Source organism: Dicentrarchus labrax, unplaced genomic scaffold, assembly GCF_905237075.1.
Source record: "Dicentrarchus labrax unplaced genomic scaffold, dlabrax2021, whole genome shotgun sequence".
Lineage (NCBI taxonomy): Eukaryota > Metazoa > Chordata > Actinopteri > Moronidae > Dicentrarchus > Dicentrarchus labrax.
The window spans coordinates 12,170,570-12,191,507 of record NW_026136703.1 but is presented as its reverse complement, the minus strand read 5'-3'; the positions used below and the strand labels follow the sequence as shown (position 1 = coordinate 12,191,507).

Sequence of the window (20,938 nt, the reverse complement as noted above, 5' to 3'; positions counted from 1 at the left end):
CTTAAGCACTACCAGCTTTCTAGTTTATTGAAAGGATAAATACAGGTTCTGTGTGACTGGACCTGACTTGACTTTGGGTATCTGCACAGAAAGCTCTTGCTCTCATCTTTTGCATGTTAAAAAGGCCTTTAAAACAACAGGACTGTTGTGCTGGCTGGGGGGTGGGGTGGGGGGGGTCAGGTCAGGGGCGCGAGCAACATGGGATCAGCACATTCCTCACATTCTCCCACACTGTCATGCTGCAGTCAGCTGATTGGAGATCTGGCTTTTACCTTCATGGAAACCACGCGACGAAACAGTGCAGGCACTGCTGTATCTTCAACATACTCGTCATCAACGGGATCATACAGGGAGCGGCTTTCTCAGCTTGCTGCTGAAAGTCGCTGTGCCCTACGTACACAGTCTCCTATGACTTGGCTGGTTACTAATATACAGTCATGGGTTAAATTGTCCTTTTAATAAAATGAACAAGCTGTTTACATGTAATTATATGATGAGCTCTTAAACTGACAAATTTATCATGACTTGTGATATTTTCTACAGTTCCGTCACTTTAATTTCATATAATGTGTCTCAAAGTTCTTGGAAAACCCTGACATGTCACCCTTGTGTTGGTAAATGACAAACAAATGTTAAATTGTGGGAGAAACCAGCAATGAATCTGCCTGAGGTTACACTTTGTCAGACACTTAGATAGTCTCATGACTCCCATTGAAAGTCTGACGTGTAAAGCCTGCCGAAGAGCTGTGAGGAAGTTAATGGGGGCTTTGTCTTTCCTATGTCATCATTGCTCACACTGTTAGTCTCAATTGCACAATTGAGCTTGCCGCAGTAGACCTCTGCTTTGCATGCTACTTGCCTGGTAACATTTGACGACTCCTCCTAAACATAGATTTGCACTCACACTACGCCAGCACAACTTCAGGGAAGCAACCCACTCCCTGCATCTGCTCTCCATCAGTGTGGTATGTGCTAGAGAGCCTTTGATCCCCACCCCCCCCAACTCAACTGTGTGTGTGTGTGTGCGTGCATGCGAGAGGGTGAGTCAGACAGACATAGAAAAGACTGTAGTGCTCTTTTACACAGACAATGCCCAGTGGATGAAAGCAAGCGGAAAGAGACAGTGACACAAAAGAGCAGTAAACATTCATTATACCACGGCTTTAAGGCCAGCCCCTAGGCCTGTAGTTAAAGGCCTAATGCAGCTTGATCCTTGTGCACAACTGCTGAAGAAGCTGAAGTTAGTAGCTAGATAGTACACAGGAGTGCTCCGTACTATTAATGGCCCAGTATGTGCAGCTATGAACAGAACAGAACAAATGTCATGGATTAATCTGAGTCGTGCTGCTTTGAAATGGAATAACACATCATTGTTGTAACTTATTGTACCGGAGACTTAAAGTTGTAGCACATAGGGATGGTTGAGGCAAGCACCTTCATGGGCCCCAGTGACCCCCTACTACCTTTTGTTTTTCTGTCAAGTGTTATTACACTTTGAAACTGAACACCAGTTCAAACAGAAGGCCATAATTGCAAAGGCAACAGGACCACTGAAGGGGCCTGAAGCAGTAACGGTGCCTTCAACCACGGAGATTCTTGTGAAAACAAGACAAGGGCAGTAAAATGCTGATGAGACTGCCAGACAAAAGTGGAGGAGTGGCACATTCATCAGAAAGGCGTGAGAACAACTGGACATGTGGGATATTGCAAGTTGGAGGTTAAGAAAGTTCTTGACATCCTCACATAAGGTGAGGACATTTGGTTACAACTGTCATTCTCAGAAGAAGCAATTAAGCAAATGACAAGGCCTTGGTGTTATTATTAGACACATGGAGCCAGGTGACTAAAAAGATATTACAGAAAGAAATAGGCACATACCTGTAGGCTTGCAACCAATAAAGGAAAGATGAAATAGGAAGCTAGACAACTAAATGGAATGAGCAATGGTAATGTAAAAATAAAACTTCCAGGCATGCAGATAAATAGTGATGTCATTAGGTTGCATAATCAGTCACATGCATTTCCCCACTGCAATAAAGTCATAATCAAATAAAGTTCTTGAAAGGGCCCAGGGGCTCACCAATAAAATAAGCAAATCTAATTTCACCATCCTTTCATTCGCTACATGTTATCTCAGTCAGGAAATGTAACAGGATGATTATTTTCACGGCCCCACCTTCTGCAGGCTCACTTAGGCCCGTGTAACTTTATACAGAGTGGTCATATCTCATGACATTATGTGATCCTTGATAGATTCGTGCTAAAGCAGAAGGGGGTACTATGATGCCAACACTTGCAGGATATTATGACGAAAAGTGCGTAAGCCCGTATTCTCGTCAGATATGGGAAACTGGAAACTTTGCAAACATATCAGGAAAAGTATGATCCCTTTAAGAATTCCCAGATTGTACTCTTTGTTTACATAACACAGGGTGCGAACCATGGGCCATGCGAGGTGGCAAAGGTAGGGGTTTTTACACCAAGTACGATAATGTTGTTTACCCAAGAATAAAATAAAGGCAAACTACTTCTCTCTATTGTAATTCATGACTTTTAGTAACTACATGTAGCATATTTAGGTCAAAGACACTAGTTTAAACCTAGTTTTGGTATTGCGTCCCCCCCTACAGAAAGTAAAGAACAAGAGAATGGTACATTCCGGCCCTGCTCCTCGCTGTTTTTGTATCTGCTTCAGAGCGGATTCAACCGCCAAGTAAGTTACATTTTGCCATGTCACGCTAAAGAAGTTTGAAACCAGTTTATTTATTGAAAACTGGATCGGTGTGGGCACAGAGACATATACCGCTGGATATATGATCTGAAATGAGACCCTGTCGTGTTTTTTGAAGGGAATTCCTGGAGATTTTTGAGCCGCTGTTATTACTGTATAGCTAACGTTACACAGTGAAGCCAGAAGCCTCATGTTTTCGTCAAGCCAAGAGGAGCACTGCGCCCCGTCCAAAGACCCAGTGAAATACGGGGAGCTGGTGGTGTTGGGGTAAGTTAAGCCTTGCTGATATCTTATTTTAGTATATTTTCACTTTATAGACTCCTGTTTGTTAACGTGTAAGCGGGTGTTTATCTTGAGGAAGTTTCACAAGAGGGCACTCACCTAGCTAACTCAGCGACGCGACTGTAAGTTTTGAGAAGGGGATACAGACTTTTAACGGGGTTTTAATCGTACCTAACGTCGATTTTCTTTTTTTTTTTTACACAGTTAAGTTAACTCTTTAGATTATGATCAGGAAAAACGTCAAGTCCCCTAAGACATTTCACGCGCTCACGTTACTCCACTAATCAGACACGTGCGCAATCAGAAATGTGTACATTTTTTAGTTTTTACCGAGTTGGTGGCGATGTTTTCTTCCCCGATAACCGGTAAAGACACAACAGTCGTGCTACATTTGAACCGACCGACGGCCACTAAGCAGATACAACGTTCGGGACAACTTTAGAAACCCGGGTGAAATGAATCCCACACTCAGTGACTTTGATCAGGGCGCTCCTTCCTACCTTAAATCTGGATTCATGGGGTTTTAGGAATTCGGAAGTGGTGATGGTCCCCTCCCCCAGTCCCCAGGGTTTCTTCCTATTTTCAATACTATCTGTAGCTCAGACAACGTACAACTTTACATCTGTAGCACTGAAACACTACAAGGCCACGGTTTGTGTTATATACAGGATCATGAAATCACACACCTTGCTTACACAGGAAGTTGATTTCTTCTACATTCTCTAATGTCTGCTGTTCACATGGTCAGGAAGGAGACCATAACTTGTTACCAGGTTATGCAACCACTGAAGATTTAACACCAGCATAGGAGTGAGGGATATGGATAAATTCCTTTTATCAAGATGAATCAAATTTATATTGCGATATCCATGTATCGTGGTTTAAAACATTTCATGGAAAAGAATGGAGGAAATTGCCAGACAGGATATATCTGTTCTTGGGAAATGTAACACTCAAGGGTACTTTGTCACATTGATGTTAAAATCATATCAAAATAACGCCATAAAACAGCCCTGCTCACATTTCCCACAGTGGCCTGATACAGTCTGAGCCAGAAAAAGGAAAGCTACCACAGAATGAATGGTATGGCGACGTCTCTGTGGACACATTTATATTGTCTCATTGTATATACGGCCTTTGCCAGAGACCCCAAACTCTCTGTGGGTTCAGTGTTCTTTCATAGGCTTTTTTAGTCAATGAGCACTTGTGGACAAGTTAGTTATGTTTATCTCAGTATGTCTTTGTTTCTATCAGTCAACTTCACTGTTTTTTTTATCGATTAGTCTGTCGTTTATTATCTTGATTCATCGTTTGGTCTGAAAAAGCCTGTTAAAATTCTCCTGAAGGCCAGAACGACGTCTTCAAAACGGTCATAAATCCAAAGATATTCCGGTTTTAATGAGATATAACACGGAAAAGCAGATAATCATAACAACTGAGACGCTGGAACCAATGAATAGAAGTATACTAGAAAAAAATGACTAAAATTATCAGAATATTTGCTGCCTCACATGTCTAGTGAGATCTTGTTTGCTTGCCTTTACTATGTCAGATAGATCAAAAACTTTCTTCAGTTTAGACTAGTTTATTAAAGGAAAGTTCTTGCATTGTGTTTATACGGCAGTAAACATGTGAGCACTTGGGCTTCTTTTGTTAAATGAAAAAGGCTTCGTATTCTTTTCAATGAGGTTTTAATACTTTTGGCTTTTATCCCCAGGCTGTCATATTGGAACTGGTATTGCAATATTTAATACTCAGCCTATATCTGTTGATGTAAAAACACACATGACAGTGAGTGGCATTAGTATACGTGTCTCATCCTGCAACCGAATAAACCTGGTCTGGCTTTTTCTTTGTTTGTCTGAACGATTTCAAAACCCCTACTGTTTTTTTTTTCTTTTTCAGGATTTGTTCAAGAGAAACTGCAGCCAGTTATCATTCTCAACAATCATGTTTATATTTATAAGCTGTCAAGGGCAACAGCTGCCACAGATGATGGAAAACACCTGCTTTGTCATCAGTGATTGGAGTTTCGCCCGCACTGCAACTCACTTGAAAGTTCTTAAAACTTAAAATTAACATTTTTAGGTGTTTAGGCAGTGGGAATAATATATGTATAGCAGTTGTTTAAAGCACTTGAAATGAGAAGCTTATAAAGGTTATATACACAGAGCGTGTTGAGTGTGGCTTTGTCCCTTGCCCTCCACCCATACACTCAGCCACACTGCTTATTATAAGGGACAAAAAGTGCTGACTGCTTATTACCCCAGGCTTAGCATGTGGCATGTTTGAAGCTGATACTTTTGTTCTCTCTCTTGACATAAAGACGCATATTTGAATCAGATGTGACGGGTGTATAATCACTACCATGACATCACATCCCATTGATAAAACTGATGGTAGACAAGATAGCTGACAGCATGGAACAAAGCTTGTTTGAGCAGCAGTTCCCTTAGTGGTTTGTTGCTATGACCGTGGTGGCTCTTATTACTTGCATGGCTACCCCCCTATCTCTGCCTGGGTGGATTGGCTTGGTGCTGGTCAGTGAGGAGGGGGATGAAGGGGTGGGGGAGGAAGAGGGGGCGCTGCGTGGGTATCCTGGAAATGAAAGGATGGATTGATCAGGACCCAGCCTTTGCCTCTCCTCAGCTTCCTCTGTCCATTGTAGATGGGAGACTGGGCCTATTGATTGAACTTTGAACATTTCTCCTGAACCAACCGCTCGGTAAAGGAAGTGTACAAATCAGACTGAGGACATCTTTGGTACAAACTGGCACTGATTGTTGAGATGTGATGCCGTTTTAGAAAATCGAATTCATCCAAGAAGCAGAAGAGTTGACTGATGGCTGCCTCCCATTTACCAAATTTTGTATTATTTTATTTAGATCAGAAGCACTAATAGCTCATAGTCTCAATTTGCTGCATCATCTAACCTCCGTGCCATCTTCTGTGACCCTTTAAGGCCACCCTGTCTTTATGTCATTCTAACAACTCAGCACATCTCCTCCTCATTCTGCGAACACTAGCTTTTTCATGTTAGCATAAGAGGTGGGAGGTGCTGTTGGCTCCTTTAGTGCAACCCTGGAGGATAGGTGATACGCCAGAGTCTTATAATCCCTGCTCCTAAGTATTGGAAGGTAAATCCGCTGTCTCGTCTGGCACAGGTCAAAAGGGAAAGCGATCACAATTAGTTGGAGCGCAGCTTTAAAGAGCCTGTCCTAGCTAATGTGACGGTGGCAGTTCCTAGATGACAGAATATTGTTCCTCAATGTAATGATGAATAGAGGCATGTGTGGCGCATATTCTGCATTTGGAATTCATCAAGGCGAAAATGCTAAGCTGCATATCATCTTATTGTGTGTTGTATGTGAGACATCCAGGCAGATAGCCCCCCCCCCCCACAAAAAAGAAATCTGAATAATATATAGGCCTAGCTGCTCTTTATTTAGGTGGGAAGTTTCTAGGACAGGTCTGATGAAATTGGAGTGTAAAATTAGCTTCAAAAGTGTGTTTATTGATGAGAGATCATCTGTATTTATATCCTGTAAGGATTTTCTATAGGATCAAGACCAAATAGGATCAGTATGTTTGTAGTCTCTGATTAATAAACACACCATAGAAGCAATTTTAACATTTAACATTTTTTTTCTTCTTTCTTTTCTGTCCAATACATCATTACCAGAATGGATGTCTTTCTAAAGCAACACGTAAAGGGACCACGCTAGTAGACAATCATCAACATTAGTAAACATTAGTAAAGGCAAAAAATTGTCTTTGTGACAGTGAAGAGTTTAAACATTATAAACAGCACTAATACAATTATATATCCACCATTATTCTGCTGTCAGTGTATTAGTTATAGTTTTGTCCACAGTATCAACCAGTGCCTCTCTAGCTCTCTGTGGGTGGCTTGTCCTACAGGCCAGCTTTGTGCACTGTGCTGACTGGGACCATGTGTTTCCATGCCTGGCCAGCCGTGTGGAGACATGGGACAGGTGGACTAGCTTTGGAGGGCGGTAGGGAGGAGCAGGAAGAGGCCCTTGTTGCTACTGTTGCATTTGTGTTGCAACAAAGAGGAGGAATGTCAGATTGTGTCGTGGAAGGTGGAGTTCATTCCCGAATGATATGCATTGCTATGCAAACATGAGGCCTTAGATAGAGATATTTCCGTTGTGCAAAGTGCCTGTTCAGCACACCGCGGTTACATGCAAGTGTGTGACAGAAGGTCTGTGTTTTGGATGGGAGTAGAGCATGGGGTGTCCCAGCTGTAGGAACCAGCTGGTGGATGGGGAGAGGACCAGTCCTACCGGAAGGGGCTTCTTCATTCACAAGGAGCTGCCTAGGCTAGGTGCCTCACAGCAGACTGAAGGGCAAAACAGGATCTGGTATTAAGAAGTGAAAACCGAGAACTCTCAGATGCTCTTCTGGTCATGCTGAGGCTTTGATATTGCAATCTTAGAGTTTCCTGTATCAGTGTATAAAATTCAGCTATGAGAAAACAGGTTTCAGTTGTGTGAGCCAGTCCTCCACCCAGGCTGTGTGTTCCCAAAGTGATAGCAAACCTGACGTGCATCTTAAAACCTACTCCTGCCTGGGACACAGAGCAAAAGAACAGCTGCAGTTTACACAGAGTTGTCTCACTGAAATCACAAGCACCATAGTGCATTATGTAATGAGAGACATTATCCAAGGTAATGCTTAGTTTGCTAATAGGGTGCATTAGATTGCCAGTGATGTAATGCATGGCAAAGCTCCCTTTCAAAACGCATGAATGTTTCTAATTTCCTGTGTTTACTTGTTATATGATTACAAGAATTGTGCCTGTAAGTCTCTTTAGACACATCTTTTTTGCAGCTAGAAAATTATTGCGATTTAATAAAAAAAAAAAATTAACTGTGAATTTGCTGTCCTTTCCCCCCACCCCCCACCCCCCTCTGTGACAGGTACAATGGCTCTCTGCCCAATGGAGATCGGGGTAGACGGAAAAGCAGATTTGCGCTATACAAGAGGACCAAAGCCAATGGTGTTAAGCCAAGCACTGTGCACATCCTCAACACACCCCAGGCAAGCAAGGTACAGAACAGATCAGAGGATGAATTAAGTGATTTATTGTACAGTCCACGGGCAATTGTCTTTCTGTCCTTTGATGTATATTTTAGACAAAAATGTATACAAGCATGCAAATTAATAACAGAGACAGCTCTGTTTTTAATTTGCATGCTTGTATACATTTTTGTATAGGGAGATGAGTAATTTTGTCAATATACTTTTTTGTTTTCAATTCATATTGTGATTGAACAAAACAAAAACAAAAAAACAGACATTTTCAGAGCAGCAGAAGGCTTTTTCAGTCATTTCAGTAGCTTGTGGAACGTGCAGTAAACTCCTTTACATTAGTGTTGGCAGACCTTAATGTTGACATTTCCAGTACAATAACTCTAGTTCCTAGCTGGTTCTCATAGCTTTTCTTTGCATCAGAGTGCTTGCCAGAAACTGTCCCGTCGAGTATAACGTGTCTGCCTTCCTGCATTCCTGCCTTTGGTTCCCAAGCAAAAAACTGCTAAAGCAAGCCAGAGGACCTGCTTACCTCTGCACCTCTTGGAGGCCAATATTCCATACATTGTTGGGAGTTTAACTCGCCAGCCAAAGGCCCTCTGGTTCAGGTTACTCTCACCTTGTGGAACCTGACTCCTGATATCTGCTTAGAGGTTTTTCTGTGACAGAGGCTTTTTCATTGCAGAGATTGTGCATCATTCCATTCGAGTCTCAGCTGAATTTTTTGCCGCAGTGGTTTATGAAATATGGCTTAATGTTTTTGCTGCTCCACACTAGAAGTTGTTACTCAGGCAATTTGCTCCGAAAACCATGTTGCATTGAACCTGTGTGTGTGTGTGTGTGTGTGTGTGTGTGTGTGTGTGTGTGTGTGTGTGTGTGTGTGTGTGTGTGTGTGTGTGTGTGTGTGTGTGTGTGTGTGTGTGTGTGTGTGTGTGTGTGTGTGTGTTTTGTTTTTTTCACTGCGCAGTTCAGCTGAGAGTGCCATTTGCACAGTTGGTCAAAAATTGTTTTGGAGATGGGAACTGCTGTGAGCTTCTTCCCCTTTTACCACTCTTCCTCTTTGCCACCGTTACCAGGCCTGGGATTAGTAGGGTGAAGTGAGGAGGAAGTTGTTGCAGTTGCCTGACCTTGCAGTCCCAGCTGTACACAAGGTCAAAAATAGCCATTCCTTAGAGAGACCAGCAGTGTGGTGAGCTTAATTTGAGGAGAGCTTTCTTTTTGAGTACGTAGTAAAGTGAACCAAGCCATCTCCCCTCTTTTTCTATTATTTTCTTTTCTACAACAGTCCCCAAACCTGCTCCAGCTCCCTGACAGTGTAGCAGTCTTGTACAAATGAACGGAGAGTGCTTTGTGGCTTAGAAGCTGAAAAGGAAAGCTCACGTGTCTGTGCACACTCTGGTGTTCATGACAGTTAATGAGGAGCTCCCATGATGCCACTGCCAGCCTCATATTCAAGCCTGCTCCTGCTTTCTCATCTCCCCACTTGATCTCAATTACTGCATTTGTGTTTTGTGTGATTGTTGCATTCGCCTTTCTTCAGAGGTTGGATGGCCTGTGGCTCTGTTTTTAATTTCCCCTCCGCCTGACGGATTGGTTGTGTGACATTTTGGGTCTGTGGTGTTGTCCTTATAAAAATATACGCTTCTGTTTGGAGTGTGTACGAGCTCCTCCTAACAGGTGGAGCACCATTTGTTTGTAGCAGCGCAGTCGAGACAAGACTGCATGTGATGATGACATTTGTCCCCGTCTGTCTCTGAGGTTACAGCAGAGCGCTGATGACCCACTTTCTCTCTCCCTCTTTCCCTCTTGCACGTGACAAAGGGGGGGAGGTTGTTTTGGAAATGGAATTTGCAGATTAGAGCAGGATGATAGTGGCATGTGGTAAAGTGTTGATGGGAGCTGGGCCTGAATGGCTTTAACCCACCCTCTGTCACTACACTGACTGAGGCAGCTCAGCTGGTGGGCAAGCTTGTGTTAACTCAGGCCAGTTTATGATCACTGTCATGGGAGTGTGACTTTACATGCTCTTGTCTGTTCCTCTACCAGAATTTCCTGCAACCGATCTTTGTATTTAGGTCATATAATAAAGGAATGTCTGTTTTAAACGCATATTAATAATCGTTTGTAATCAAAAGCTTGCAAATTGTTTTAGTTGTAAATAGCAGAGTGAAAATGAGGACAATATATATTCTCTTCCAACAAGCAATATAGTTGTTGTTGAATTTTTGTCGTTTTTTCCTCATCTATAATTTAACCTCAGCGACGATGCAATTATTGCATATGGCATATAGTATTTAACAATAAAACACTTCTTTTGTTATTAGTGTGTGTAAACTGTTAAAATATGTATCTGTTGTGTTTTTAATATGGGATCACAATGTGTAATAAGTTGTTTTTTTATATTTCAGGCTGTGAACTGTAAAGGCCAACATAGCATCTCCTACACGCTGTCCAGAAACCAGACGGTGGTGGTGGAGTACTGCCATGACAAAGACACAGATATGTTTCAGGTAAAAACCCATTAAATGCCAATGTTACCTGCTACCATGCTTTTCTATAAAAGCATCAAACCCTTACATTTGATTATCAAAATACTAGGTGTTTTTTCTCTGTTAGTTGATTGCTTGATTTACTTTTCAGCTCTACATTTAATTAAGAGTATTCACAGCTATCCCTTCAAAACCTATGCACAGTTTGTCGTTTTTTCCCTTCTTGAACTTTACACTCCGTGTAGAGTGCATGTGACTTGTTTACTGTCAACTGTAGCATTAATCTGAATGTACAGCAAGTAGATGATGACCAGAGGGAAGTCAGCACTGCAGACACGTGCTTCACATTCAGCCCTGTATTGTCTCCATGTGTCTGCGAAAACAACACTGAATAAATAGAGACAGACACAGCAGAGAGGGGGAAACTATTCAAAAAACAGGACTTTAGGGCAATTTGAGCCGGGGAAAAAAATGAGGAAATGAAAAAGGGGAAATGCTAAATTTACCTCTGCTTGTTCAGCTTGACAAATGTTTGGACATTTTTCAGTGTTGAGCTCTGCGGTCTGTTTTAAAAATAAGGCTGAGATATTATTTTTTGGGGGGAAATAGAAACTTGAACCCTTTTCAGAGATACACTAATATAATAACATGCTGCTGTATGAAACTTTGTGTACCGAAGTGTGTCATGTCTCAGTATTTGTACCACACACACAGCAACATGAACTTGTGCCCCATCATTCAAATATCAAGCCACCACAAACTGGCAAATGACTGAACTGCCGGGAAGCAGAACAGTTCGTATATCTGCAAGGAATTAAAAAGAGACCTCTTTACATCCATGCCAATATACTGACATGAGATCACAAGAAACTATAATAATATAGCATGATATTGATTAATGACTGTGTTGTTTTGTAGATTGGGCGTTCCACCGAAAGTCCTATAGACTTTGTGGTGACTGACACAATAGCAGGAGGCCAGGAGGGAGAGGAGACTCCCATCACACAGAGCACCATCTCCCGTTTTGCCTGCCGAGTGGTCTGCGAGCGTAACCCGCCCTTCACTGCTCGCATCTACGCTGCTGGTTTTGATTCTTCCAAAAACATCTTCCTCGGGGTAATTACTATTTATCATGGCAGATATATGGTTATCTGCTGTCCTAATGGAAGGTTGGATGTCCATCCTTAAATCCATAAGTTCTAACTAGATGAACAATTTCTTTCTTTGGCAGTGTTGTGCCACACAGCACACCAGTTTGCATCATCATCTATTTTCTGTCTCACCTACAGGAAAAAGCAGCGAAATGGAAGAACCCCGATGGTCACATGGACGGACTAACGACCAATGGCGTTCTGGTAATGCATCCTAAGGGTGGGTTCACGGAAGAGTCAAAGCCTGGCATCTGGAGAGAGATTTCTGTTTGTGGGGATGTTTACACACTGAGAGAGACCCGCTCAGCACAGACCCCGGGCAAACTGGTCAGTAGCCTCATACATACTGAACTTAGTTCACAAATAGAATACAATTATGATGGTTACATGCAAGGCTGAAGCATTCTTTCTGAAACTATCTGTGTGTCTGCTGCGTCACCCTCTGAAGGTGGAGAATGAGAGTAATATACTGCAGGACGGCTCCCTGGTGGATCTGTGTGGAGCCACTTTGCTGTGGCGTACTGCAGAAGGCCTCTTTCACACTCCCACCCAAAAGCATCTGGAGGCTCTCAGGCAGGAGATCAACGCAGCGAGGCCCCAGTGCCCTGTAGGTCTCAACACACTTGCCTTTCCCAGCATGCAACGCAGCCGCGCCCTTTCTTCTCTGGAGGACAAGCAGCCTTGGGTCTACCTGGCCTGTGGCCATGTGCACGGTTACCACAACTGGGGCCACCGTTCAGAGCAGGAGCCCAACACTCAGCGAGAGTGTCCAATGTGCCGGGTGGTCGGGCCCTATGTGCCGCTTTGGCTGGGCTGTGAGGCGGCCTTCTACGTGGACACAGGTGCGCCCACACATGCCTTCGTGCCATGTGGACACGTGTGTTCAGAGAAGTCAGTCAAGTACTGGGCGGAGATCCCTCTGCCCCACGGCACCCACGCCTTCCACGCCGCCTGCCCCTTCTGTGCCACCCAGCTCAGTTTCAGTCAGGGCTGTTCCAAGCTAATCTTCCAGGGCCCGGTGGACTGAGCTCAAGGGTCCTGCTCTGGCAGAGAAGATTAGACAGGAATGCCAACATGCTGTGAAACTGTTCCGATTATTTTGTGCTTTCTTTTGTTCGTGTAAGCCAGCTGTGGAAAGGAGTAAGTCTTCTCAAGTTCTGGTCATATACTGTGGATTCTGCACAACAGAGAACCATTACAGATATTTCAGAGCCTCTTGTGGCTGTTTGTATGGCCATGGTGGGACACAGATGTGGAGCACACTGGACCACAGATGCCTGGTTCCTCCACAATGAAATACTGTTGAACTGTCCTGCCAACCACCCGCTTTAAACAAGGCTCCAGCACTGGGCTGTTTTTAAACTACAATGGCTGCTGGTATTCCATCAGAGGGCCATAGAATTAAGGTTGTAGAAGTGATGAATTGCTTTTACTCATGAATCAGACCGAACGAGATATCAGTGGTGTGGTTGGGTCTGTTGGGAATAAAAAATGGGGGGAGGTTTTATAGTTCAATTCCTGGTGGGTCTGAGACAAAGTTTTTACCGAGCCAGACAGCTGGACTGTTGGCTGAGAGAAAAGCCAGGAGGAACTTGGGGTCTAAAGAGTTAAGTGCTCCCCATTGCCCATCAGCCCTGAACCCTTAATGGCATCTAGATCATGTAGCTCAACGGATTTGGCTTCCATTTGCTGAACAAACTTTTAGGAGGGGGTAAAAAGACTTTTTGTGTATAGAGATGTAATCCAGTGCCTCAAATCCCATTGAACTGTGGGAGTATTTTTCATAAATGAGAAAAGATATTTTGTTGATGGCAAAGGGAGAGATAGTTTTGCATACAGAAGACATAAGGAAATGACAACCGGCACAGATTCTTCTCCACATTTTTATCTGACAGAAGAGGTATTTTACTACACTGAGGCCCTTGTACTGTTTTGTAATGCAAATGTTAATATATTTTTCTCCTGCATAATTAATGTCTGAGAATGTTGGAGATTGTGTGCATGCATGTGTGATTGTGTGTGTGCGTGTGGGTTGGACTGTGTGGGTGCCCTTGGGCTTTGTTTAAATCGCCCTGCATCATTTCACCCCAATCCCCTTTTCTATGATTTCGCCTACCACCCAAACCGCTACCAGAGAGAACACAGGAATCAAACCGACCTCGCAGGGTTTGACAATGAATGTACTGAAATACATTGACTCTCCTCGCTGGTGGTGCTTCAATTACACAACTTGCTTTCTCAATGGCTGCGCTGTTAAAAGGTTATAGGTAAGACCATCATCGGAGCTGTACTACCATATGCATCGACCACACCTGCTTGCCAGCCCGTTAGCTAGCCGTGTCCCTGCCCCACACACACGTACTGTATTCAGTCTGCACTGTTGTTAGCTTTATCCCATGCTGGGTCTGATCCAATGATCTATACGCTGTCAAACCTGGGCACAGTCTCAGCAGCATCCAGAGATTATACCAAATATAAGGAGGAGCTGTTTTCTCTCCACATGCAAGATGTGACGACCACTCTCTCGATCCAAAGTGTTTCTGTAAACAATCCTGAACCCAAACTGCTGCTATGGTGGAATGTTGACAGCTCTGGATTGCAGTCAAGGCTGTTCAGTTGCAAACCAGCTCCATGGGAATAATGATATTATCGCACACTATGCCAAATTTGGTAAGTTCTATTGTGTGTGGATGAGTCGAGTTGTCCAAAACAAAGTAGCAGATGAATCGAAGCTAAAGAATCTGGGACGAATCTGTGCATTCTTCTGTGATGTTAGCTCACCAGACTGTGCCCATATGTAGTGTAGATGAAGGCATTAATTCTGCCACTAGCTTATCAATATACGAGATTGAGCATTAAAATGATGAGATGTTGAAGGGTAGCGTTCCTAATGTTTTAAAATTTATTTCCAGGTTGCATTATAATGAGTAAAATTCAGAGGTATCATCGAGGGTTAGAATCCACCTTGGTAAAGGGCTTCTGGACTTCACTAGAAAAGCTCCAATCTCAACAGCAGCGGTGTAGTGCTGGTCGTATTTTTCTTTTATTTGGTTCCCTCCTGAGAGAAACATGGCTAGCATTCTGAAAAGCATCAGCAGCATTACACTTCACTCATACCACAGAGAATTTTCTGAATGGCTTGATTTCTTCAGATTTTATGTAACTGCCAAACTGGGTCGAGTACTTAGCCACATACTGTACAGTAGCATTCCTTTCCAACACTTTCTGCTCAAACACACTGTGCCCATTGCTTAAGACCGTGTTCTGTAACAGCTGCAGAGTAGCTGCCTCAAACATTCCTCCTTGGTAAACATGGGTGGGGCCCTCAGTTCACCCAAGGGCTTGTTCTATGATTTTGTCTCCTACAGGAACTCTGTACAAAAGCCATAGAACGCACTGATGCTCCCAATGCCTCCTTTGCAAAGAATAAAATATTTTTTAAAAATAACTTTTAAAGTGAGTGGGTTGTCTCTCTAATTTTAGACCTTCTTTAAATCTGACTTATGTAAAAATGTCATCCTCCTAGGTGTGACAATGATTCAGTGATTTTTAAAAAGGTACGTGCAGTTTGATGAGGATTTGTTCCTTTTGTGAAGCTGCTGCCTTTGAACTCCAGAGGTCTCAGCTGTGTATGAACAATGCAGCAGTAATGTTTAATCACAGTTACATGTGTGTTTCATCATTCCTCAGTATGAGCATTTCCCTGCTATCTTGGTCGCCAAAATGGCTCTGGGTTTTGATAGCTCCATCAAACACAGTATTTTTTAAATTTTTTTTAGATAAGGGACACATTTTTCTTGAAGTCTATTTTATTCACATTTCATGTTCTATCTTATCGGCCTCATCTTAATATTTACCATAGAAAATGACTGCATGATCAACATTCCCTGGTGCTCATTGCTGGGTGCAGCTTCCCTCTGAGGCCACAAGAGGGCACTATTTCCTCAACAATGGAGATGTTGGCACTAAGCCCACCAAACCACTGAGCCTGCGGCATCCAATGGCCACAAACACACAGCAAAGAAATGGAAGTTTGATGTTTATTATGAAAAAGACTCTGTATTAATACATCACAAATACATTTGAAACAAGAGAAATCAAATTAACTAAATTAGCTTGCCTATAGATGTCTTAAAATCTTGTGCAATGTGCAATTACGCTACCATGATGAAATGTATGTCGACTGTATATTAAGTTGTACATTCACTGATTAATCTTTACAATTCCATATGTATTTGCTTTTGCATTTTTTCTCCAAATTAATTATACAGTTCATAGATTTATTTCAGATTTAAATCCCAGCATCATACATAAGACATGGCTGACAAATATGCATAGTTGTGAGCAGTTTTTAGCTTTTATTTTTATTTGCATGCAGAAATATTGTATGATGATGACATTTTCCATCATTCGCATGTGACTTCATCTCCTCTATAATAAGGGCACATGAAAGGGATTTAAATACATAACATGTCAGTTAGGCGTTTGGAGAGGAATGGAGCCGTGGGATGCCTTGCTTCCTAATTAACATTTCTGCAGTAGATGTGAGATGGGTTCATATGTCTGCACACTTGCCTGTTTTTCTGAATGACAGAAGAGACACTGAAGGTGACAGCATGCTAATTTTGGGATCACTTGGTGGCTCCCCTGCCTTAAGCAGGGCAGGGTTATGCAAATAATATGGAATGATACCATTTTTTTTTTTTATTGAACTGGCTTCCTGGATGAGGCAGTAGGGTTCATGTGCTATACTGACGTCGTAAAAGACTGACACAAACCTTAGTACATCTATCATCACCCTTGTTAAACCTAATTAACTTCTAACACTTTTCACAGACACACAACTCAGACAGATATCCTGACTTTTAGTTCCTTTAGAATAGGTGAATCTCCAAAAACGCTGAATCCTACATTTCCCATAATGCAACTTAATGGTGTCTTTCATTAGACCCTCTCCCCTGATACCATCATTAGTTGTTTTTCTCTTTCTGAGATATTCCTCTAGAGCCACAGAATAGAAGAAGGAATGAGTCTTTCACCAAATTAAGAGCATAAAGAACCTGCATTGTGATAATAATGCAATAATATTATACTTTTGGAATATATTGTTGCTATCTAGTCCATTCTGACTCCAGTCTGTCTGTGGAGAAAATCTGTTAGACTTGTGTGATAAAACCACCACAAAACATCAAAATGCAATAGAACGCTTAAGTTATTTCCTTAAGTAGACATTTTTTAGATTGGGTTTTCGCCTGACAACAGCCAGCAATATGTAAGTTGAATACATTGTGCAATGGCTGAGTGTCACATAGCAGAAAGACAGCTTCAACTAACTGTTTTAAAGGGTTCAGCCTCAGTTCTATGCATCCCATCTGCCCCCAGACCTAACATGTGAAATGCCACAGGTGGCTGCGGGCTGTGCGCCAAGCTATCAGCAGGACACCTTAGCTGGCAAGTTGAAGGCTGTGATATTTACCTCAATTACCCAGCATGCAACTGAGGCAAATTATATGCAGATCATCATCTGTAAATAAGAGATAGTGCTTCTTCCCCTCGCGTAAATTAAGTAACGGCACATACAACCCTCAGAAGCAAACACAAGACACATTTGTCTCCCCGGTTTTTAATATAGTAAACTTGGCAGACATTTTTTAAAATATTTTTTTTTTATCTCTCGGCAAATTGGACTGCCATGGCACGGTGGCACATATTGGACGATGTTGTTAATTCCTCACTATTTCTGTCTTGTGTGGTTAGTCACTATTTGTTACACAGACTGTTTTCAGTCACTGACACTGCACTGATATTTTGCTGTAAGTTGGGTTCACCTTTCTTTATCCTCACCCAAGGTCAAACACCTCATACGGGACTCCCACTTTTGATTCATACAATTTTATCTCGTCAAACAAAAACCCTCACATTTTGGGAGTATTTTTTTCTGCTTTGGCTTTCAGCGAGCTTTGCAGGGGCAACATTACACAATTCAAGCTGTATGCAGTGCAGTTTCAAGAGGATTATGATTATATCAGGCCTATTTACTATTTCATGTGGCTCTTGATGATACTTTGTACTCAGCTACTCAGCTTATTACTTTCTCAATGAATAACGAATGAGTTGTCAAATAAAAGGCAAATAAACACAGGCTAAAGAGAAGCTGATACAAATATTTTATTAGAACATATGAGGGGAGAATAGGTTTGGAAAATCAAGCATTAAATTCAAGAGTCTACCTCGTTGAGCCTCTGATGCCCTCTTTCTCTCATTTGCTCCTACAGAAGCACATGTGGCGTCTTGCCTACTCATCCAAACAAGGGGACAAATTACTTTAATTATGGAGTAATTGCAGAGTCTTGTGTTAATTAAATCTTTATCAGTTCAAGTAAGTGGATTTCTCCCACATGGAAACCATGCAGAGACGTGCTGTCTTGCACCCCCCCACTCCCCCCACCCCTCCTCTCTGTCTAAATTTTTCCACCGACACCACAGTCTGAAACCATCTTTTATTCTCACTCTCACCCGACTCTCCCTCTCTCTCACCCCTGGGTCTCACACTGAAATGATTGGGATTAGTGTCATTCGTGGAAGGGGGGGTTGTTTTACCATCTCTGTCAGTAGCCAGCTGTTTCTTAAAAGTACCATAACAAACATGATAGCACCGGCGTGAGGGAGTGTCCTCCGCTGGAAAATGAGATACAAGATTTATCTTAGGTTCCTGGTGTTTGACAAAATTGAATCCTCTCATTTTAATTGCTCTCGACTAGGTGTGCTGCTCCAGGCGACGGGAACAGGAGCTCTGTATGTTGTCCCCTTGTTCTCTTCAGACTATTATGTTCCATTGTGCAAAATGCCGATTATGATTTTCTTTATCCTTGTCATCTATCTTATTTAGGATCATTTAGGTAGCCACATGTTACAAAGGAACAGCAGCGCACCCCGTTATTATGTGTGTTTGAGTCCCCTGCTTCTTGTAATGAGAACAGGATCACAGAGGAGAATTAATCTCTCTGAAGACTTATTCACTGGTTCAAGAGACTGGTTTTAGAGAAAATGCAGGAAAATTGACTTGTTTTGTTTTTTTTGTTGGCCCAGCATTTGATCCAAGGTTTGGAATATTAATACAAACATCTGTGAACTTGCGTCATGTGTCTTGCAGCTTTCGCTTGACAGTTTTTGTCCAGAATATGGCTGCACGGTTTTTTGAGTAAAAGGAGAGAGTGGCAGTTTTGCATGATAGGAGGTAGTATGTCTCCAGAGTGACTTGGTTTTGCTCTGAAAACTAACTTTATTACCTATTATAGGCTACAATGGTCATTAGTGCCTATAAATTATTATCTTTCACTGTCTACTGTATCAAATGTGTGATGTTTTGTTATATTTCTAACCTAGGGAAAGTCAGCTAAGCTCAGTTTCTCTTTGCAGTGCCTGTGTCACACTTGCATCAAGGCAAATACCACTGTTTTTGATCTTTTAATGTCTACAGTATGTGGATTTTGGCTTGTGGACACTCAGTGAGCAACTGTTTAGTAGTGAGACTGTTTATGGGACGATGAATGGGTGTAATATGGCTGTGAAGCAGATTCAAAAGGGCTTAACTGGATTACACCTCATTTCAAGGATGCTTAAGGTAAGATTAAAACAGATATGTGGTAAGTGAGGAAAATACAAAATCAAATAGATTGAATTTCACTCAGTGGTCTTGTAAGCCACTTGCTCATGCGTGGCTGCCCTGTGTGTTTTTGACACAGAGTTGAAAAAATCTGCCACAATCAGATGAGACAATATGTAGATTGTTAGTGTAAAAAGGATTCAGCGGAGGAAACATACGCACATTTCAAACAACAATTTTGCTCTATTGGACCGTCACAATTCACCATTAATGCCCTTTCTTATCTCATGCTACAAATCCCCAGAGCTGGAACATTAGAAGTCTCTAATCACACACACTGGCACACATTGAGTGCGTGTGCATGCACTCTTACGCACACACACACACACACACACACACACACACACACACACACACACACACACACACACACACACAGAAAATCACACACCTCACATCGAATCTGAAAAGATAATGAATTTAATACCACCGCTATTACAGTCAACTAATGTTTGTTAATAGCTTGGTGCCATATGGAATGAGGGCCTCAACCATGTGGATAATTCCTCTGTTTGGACAAGCTGTCAATAAAAAAAAGGCCTTGCATTTTCTGGATGCATGGGATAGAGGAGGGGAGGCTGGAGGATGTGCTTAATCCAGCAGACTCTCTAATGATTCCTCTGTGCCTGGAATAGGAGCTACAGGCCTCTGTGAATGTACTCGCAGCTGGGTTTTCTTTTTTTGTCTTTCCTATCAGAGCTGAAATATGTGTTCATATTAACACTCCACTGAGAATTTGTGCATGTACTGTTCAGTTTGGCTGGCTGCAAGGTTTTCAATGTGTGCAGGGGGCTAATAAGTGGTGGTTTTAGAGAGGAGACTTTATGACGTGCCTGATTACTCCCCAGCCACCACCACCACCACCAACACTCCCCTCCTCTCCACCTCCCCAAAATTCACTCCATCTCCTCCCCATATCCCTCTGGCAGCACTGCAGCCCAGCGGATAACCAAGCGTGGATTAGCAGTGACATCACACTGAAGAGATGGCTGAGCCCGAGTGTGAGGAAGGGTGAGTACTGGGGTGTGTGTGTGTGTCAGATGGGTGTGAGCGTTGTGTGTGTGTTCAAGACTGATTAGACGATGAGGGTGGTGGTGAGAGGGAAGCGAGGATTAGAGAGCCATCTGAGAGTTGGCTAGGTGCTGACACCACTCCACCTCACCAAGGGCTCAATTTACTGAGGGATCAGACTCATTTATGGTGGGCTGGGATTATTATCAGTTCAATAGGGCAATTTCTTTATTACAGTCACCCTTCAACCTGTGAAATATGGACACTTGTGAGACATTTATGGGTGCATGTATCTTGTTTCAGTTATAATCTGGTGCTTTTCTGCTACAATTAATTGTGTATTAGCAGCTGAAAGTAGTATGATAATGTTTAAATGAGGTAGTGTCACTCAATTTTTCAGAGAGAATTCAAAGTGTCTGCTTGCTGTCAGTGCACCACCAAAAAACTGCTGGTCACAATAAAACATATTTTCGGAATTTCAGACAAATCCATCATATTTCAACTCCCGGCAGTTTAAAGAGGGCCACGGGGACTATGGCGTGGAGCTTTTTCT

At 42.4% G+C, this 20,938-nt stretch overlaps 1 protein-coding gene across 1 annotated transcript; it reads left to right on the top strand.

Annotated features, from left to right (window-relative positions):
• Positions 1-2,683: 2,683 nt before the first annotated feature.
• Positions 2,684-15,156, top strand: peli2 (pellino E3 ubiquitin protein ligase family member 2). Its single transcript, XM_051392042.1, has 6 exons — positions 2,684-2,998; positions 7,957-8,086; positions 10,477-10,578; positions 11,476-11,673; positions 11,847-12,035; positions 12,157-15,156. The coding sequence occupies exons 1-6, from the start codon at positions 2,922-2,924 to the stop codon at positions 12,733-12,735; spliced, it is 1,275 nt and encodes a 424-aa protein (XP_051248002.1). The 5' UTR covers positions 2,684-2,921; the 3' UTR covers positions 12,736-15,156.
• Positions 15,157-20,938: the final 5,782 nt, after the last annotated feature.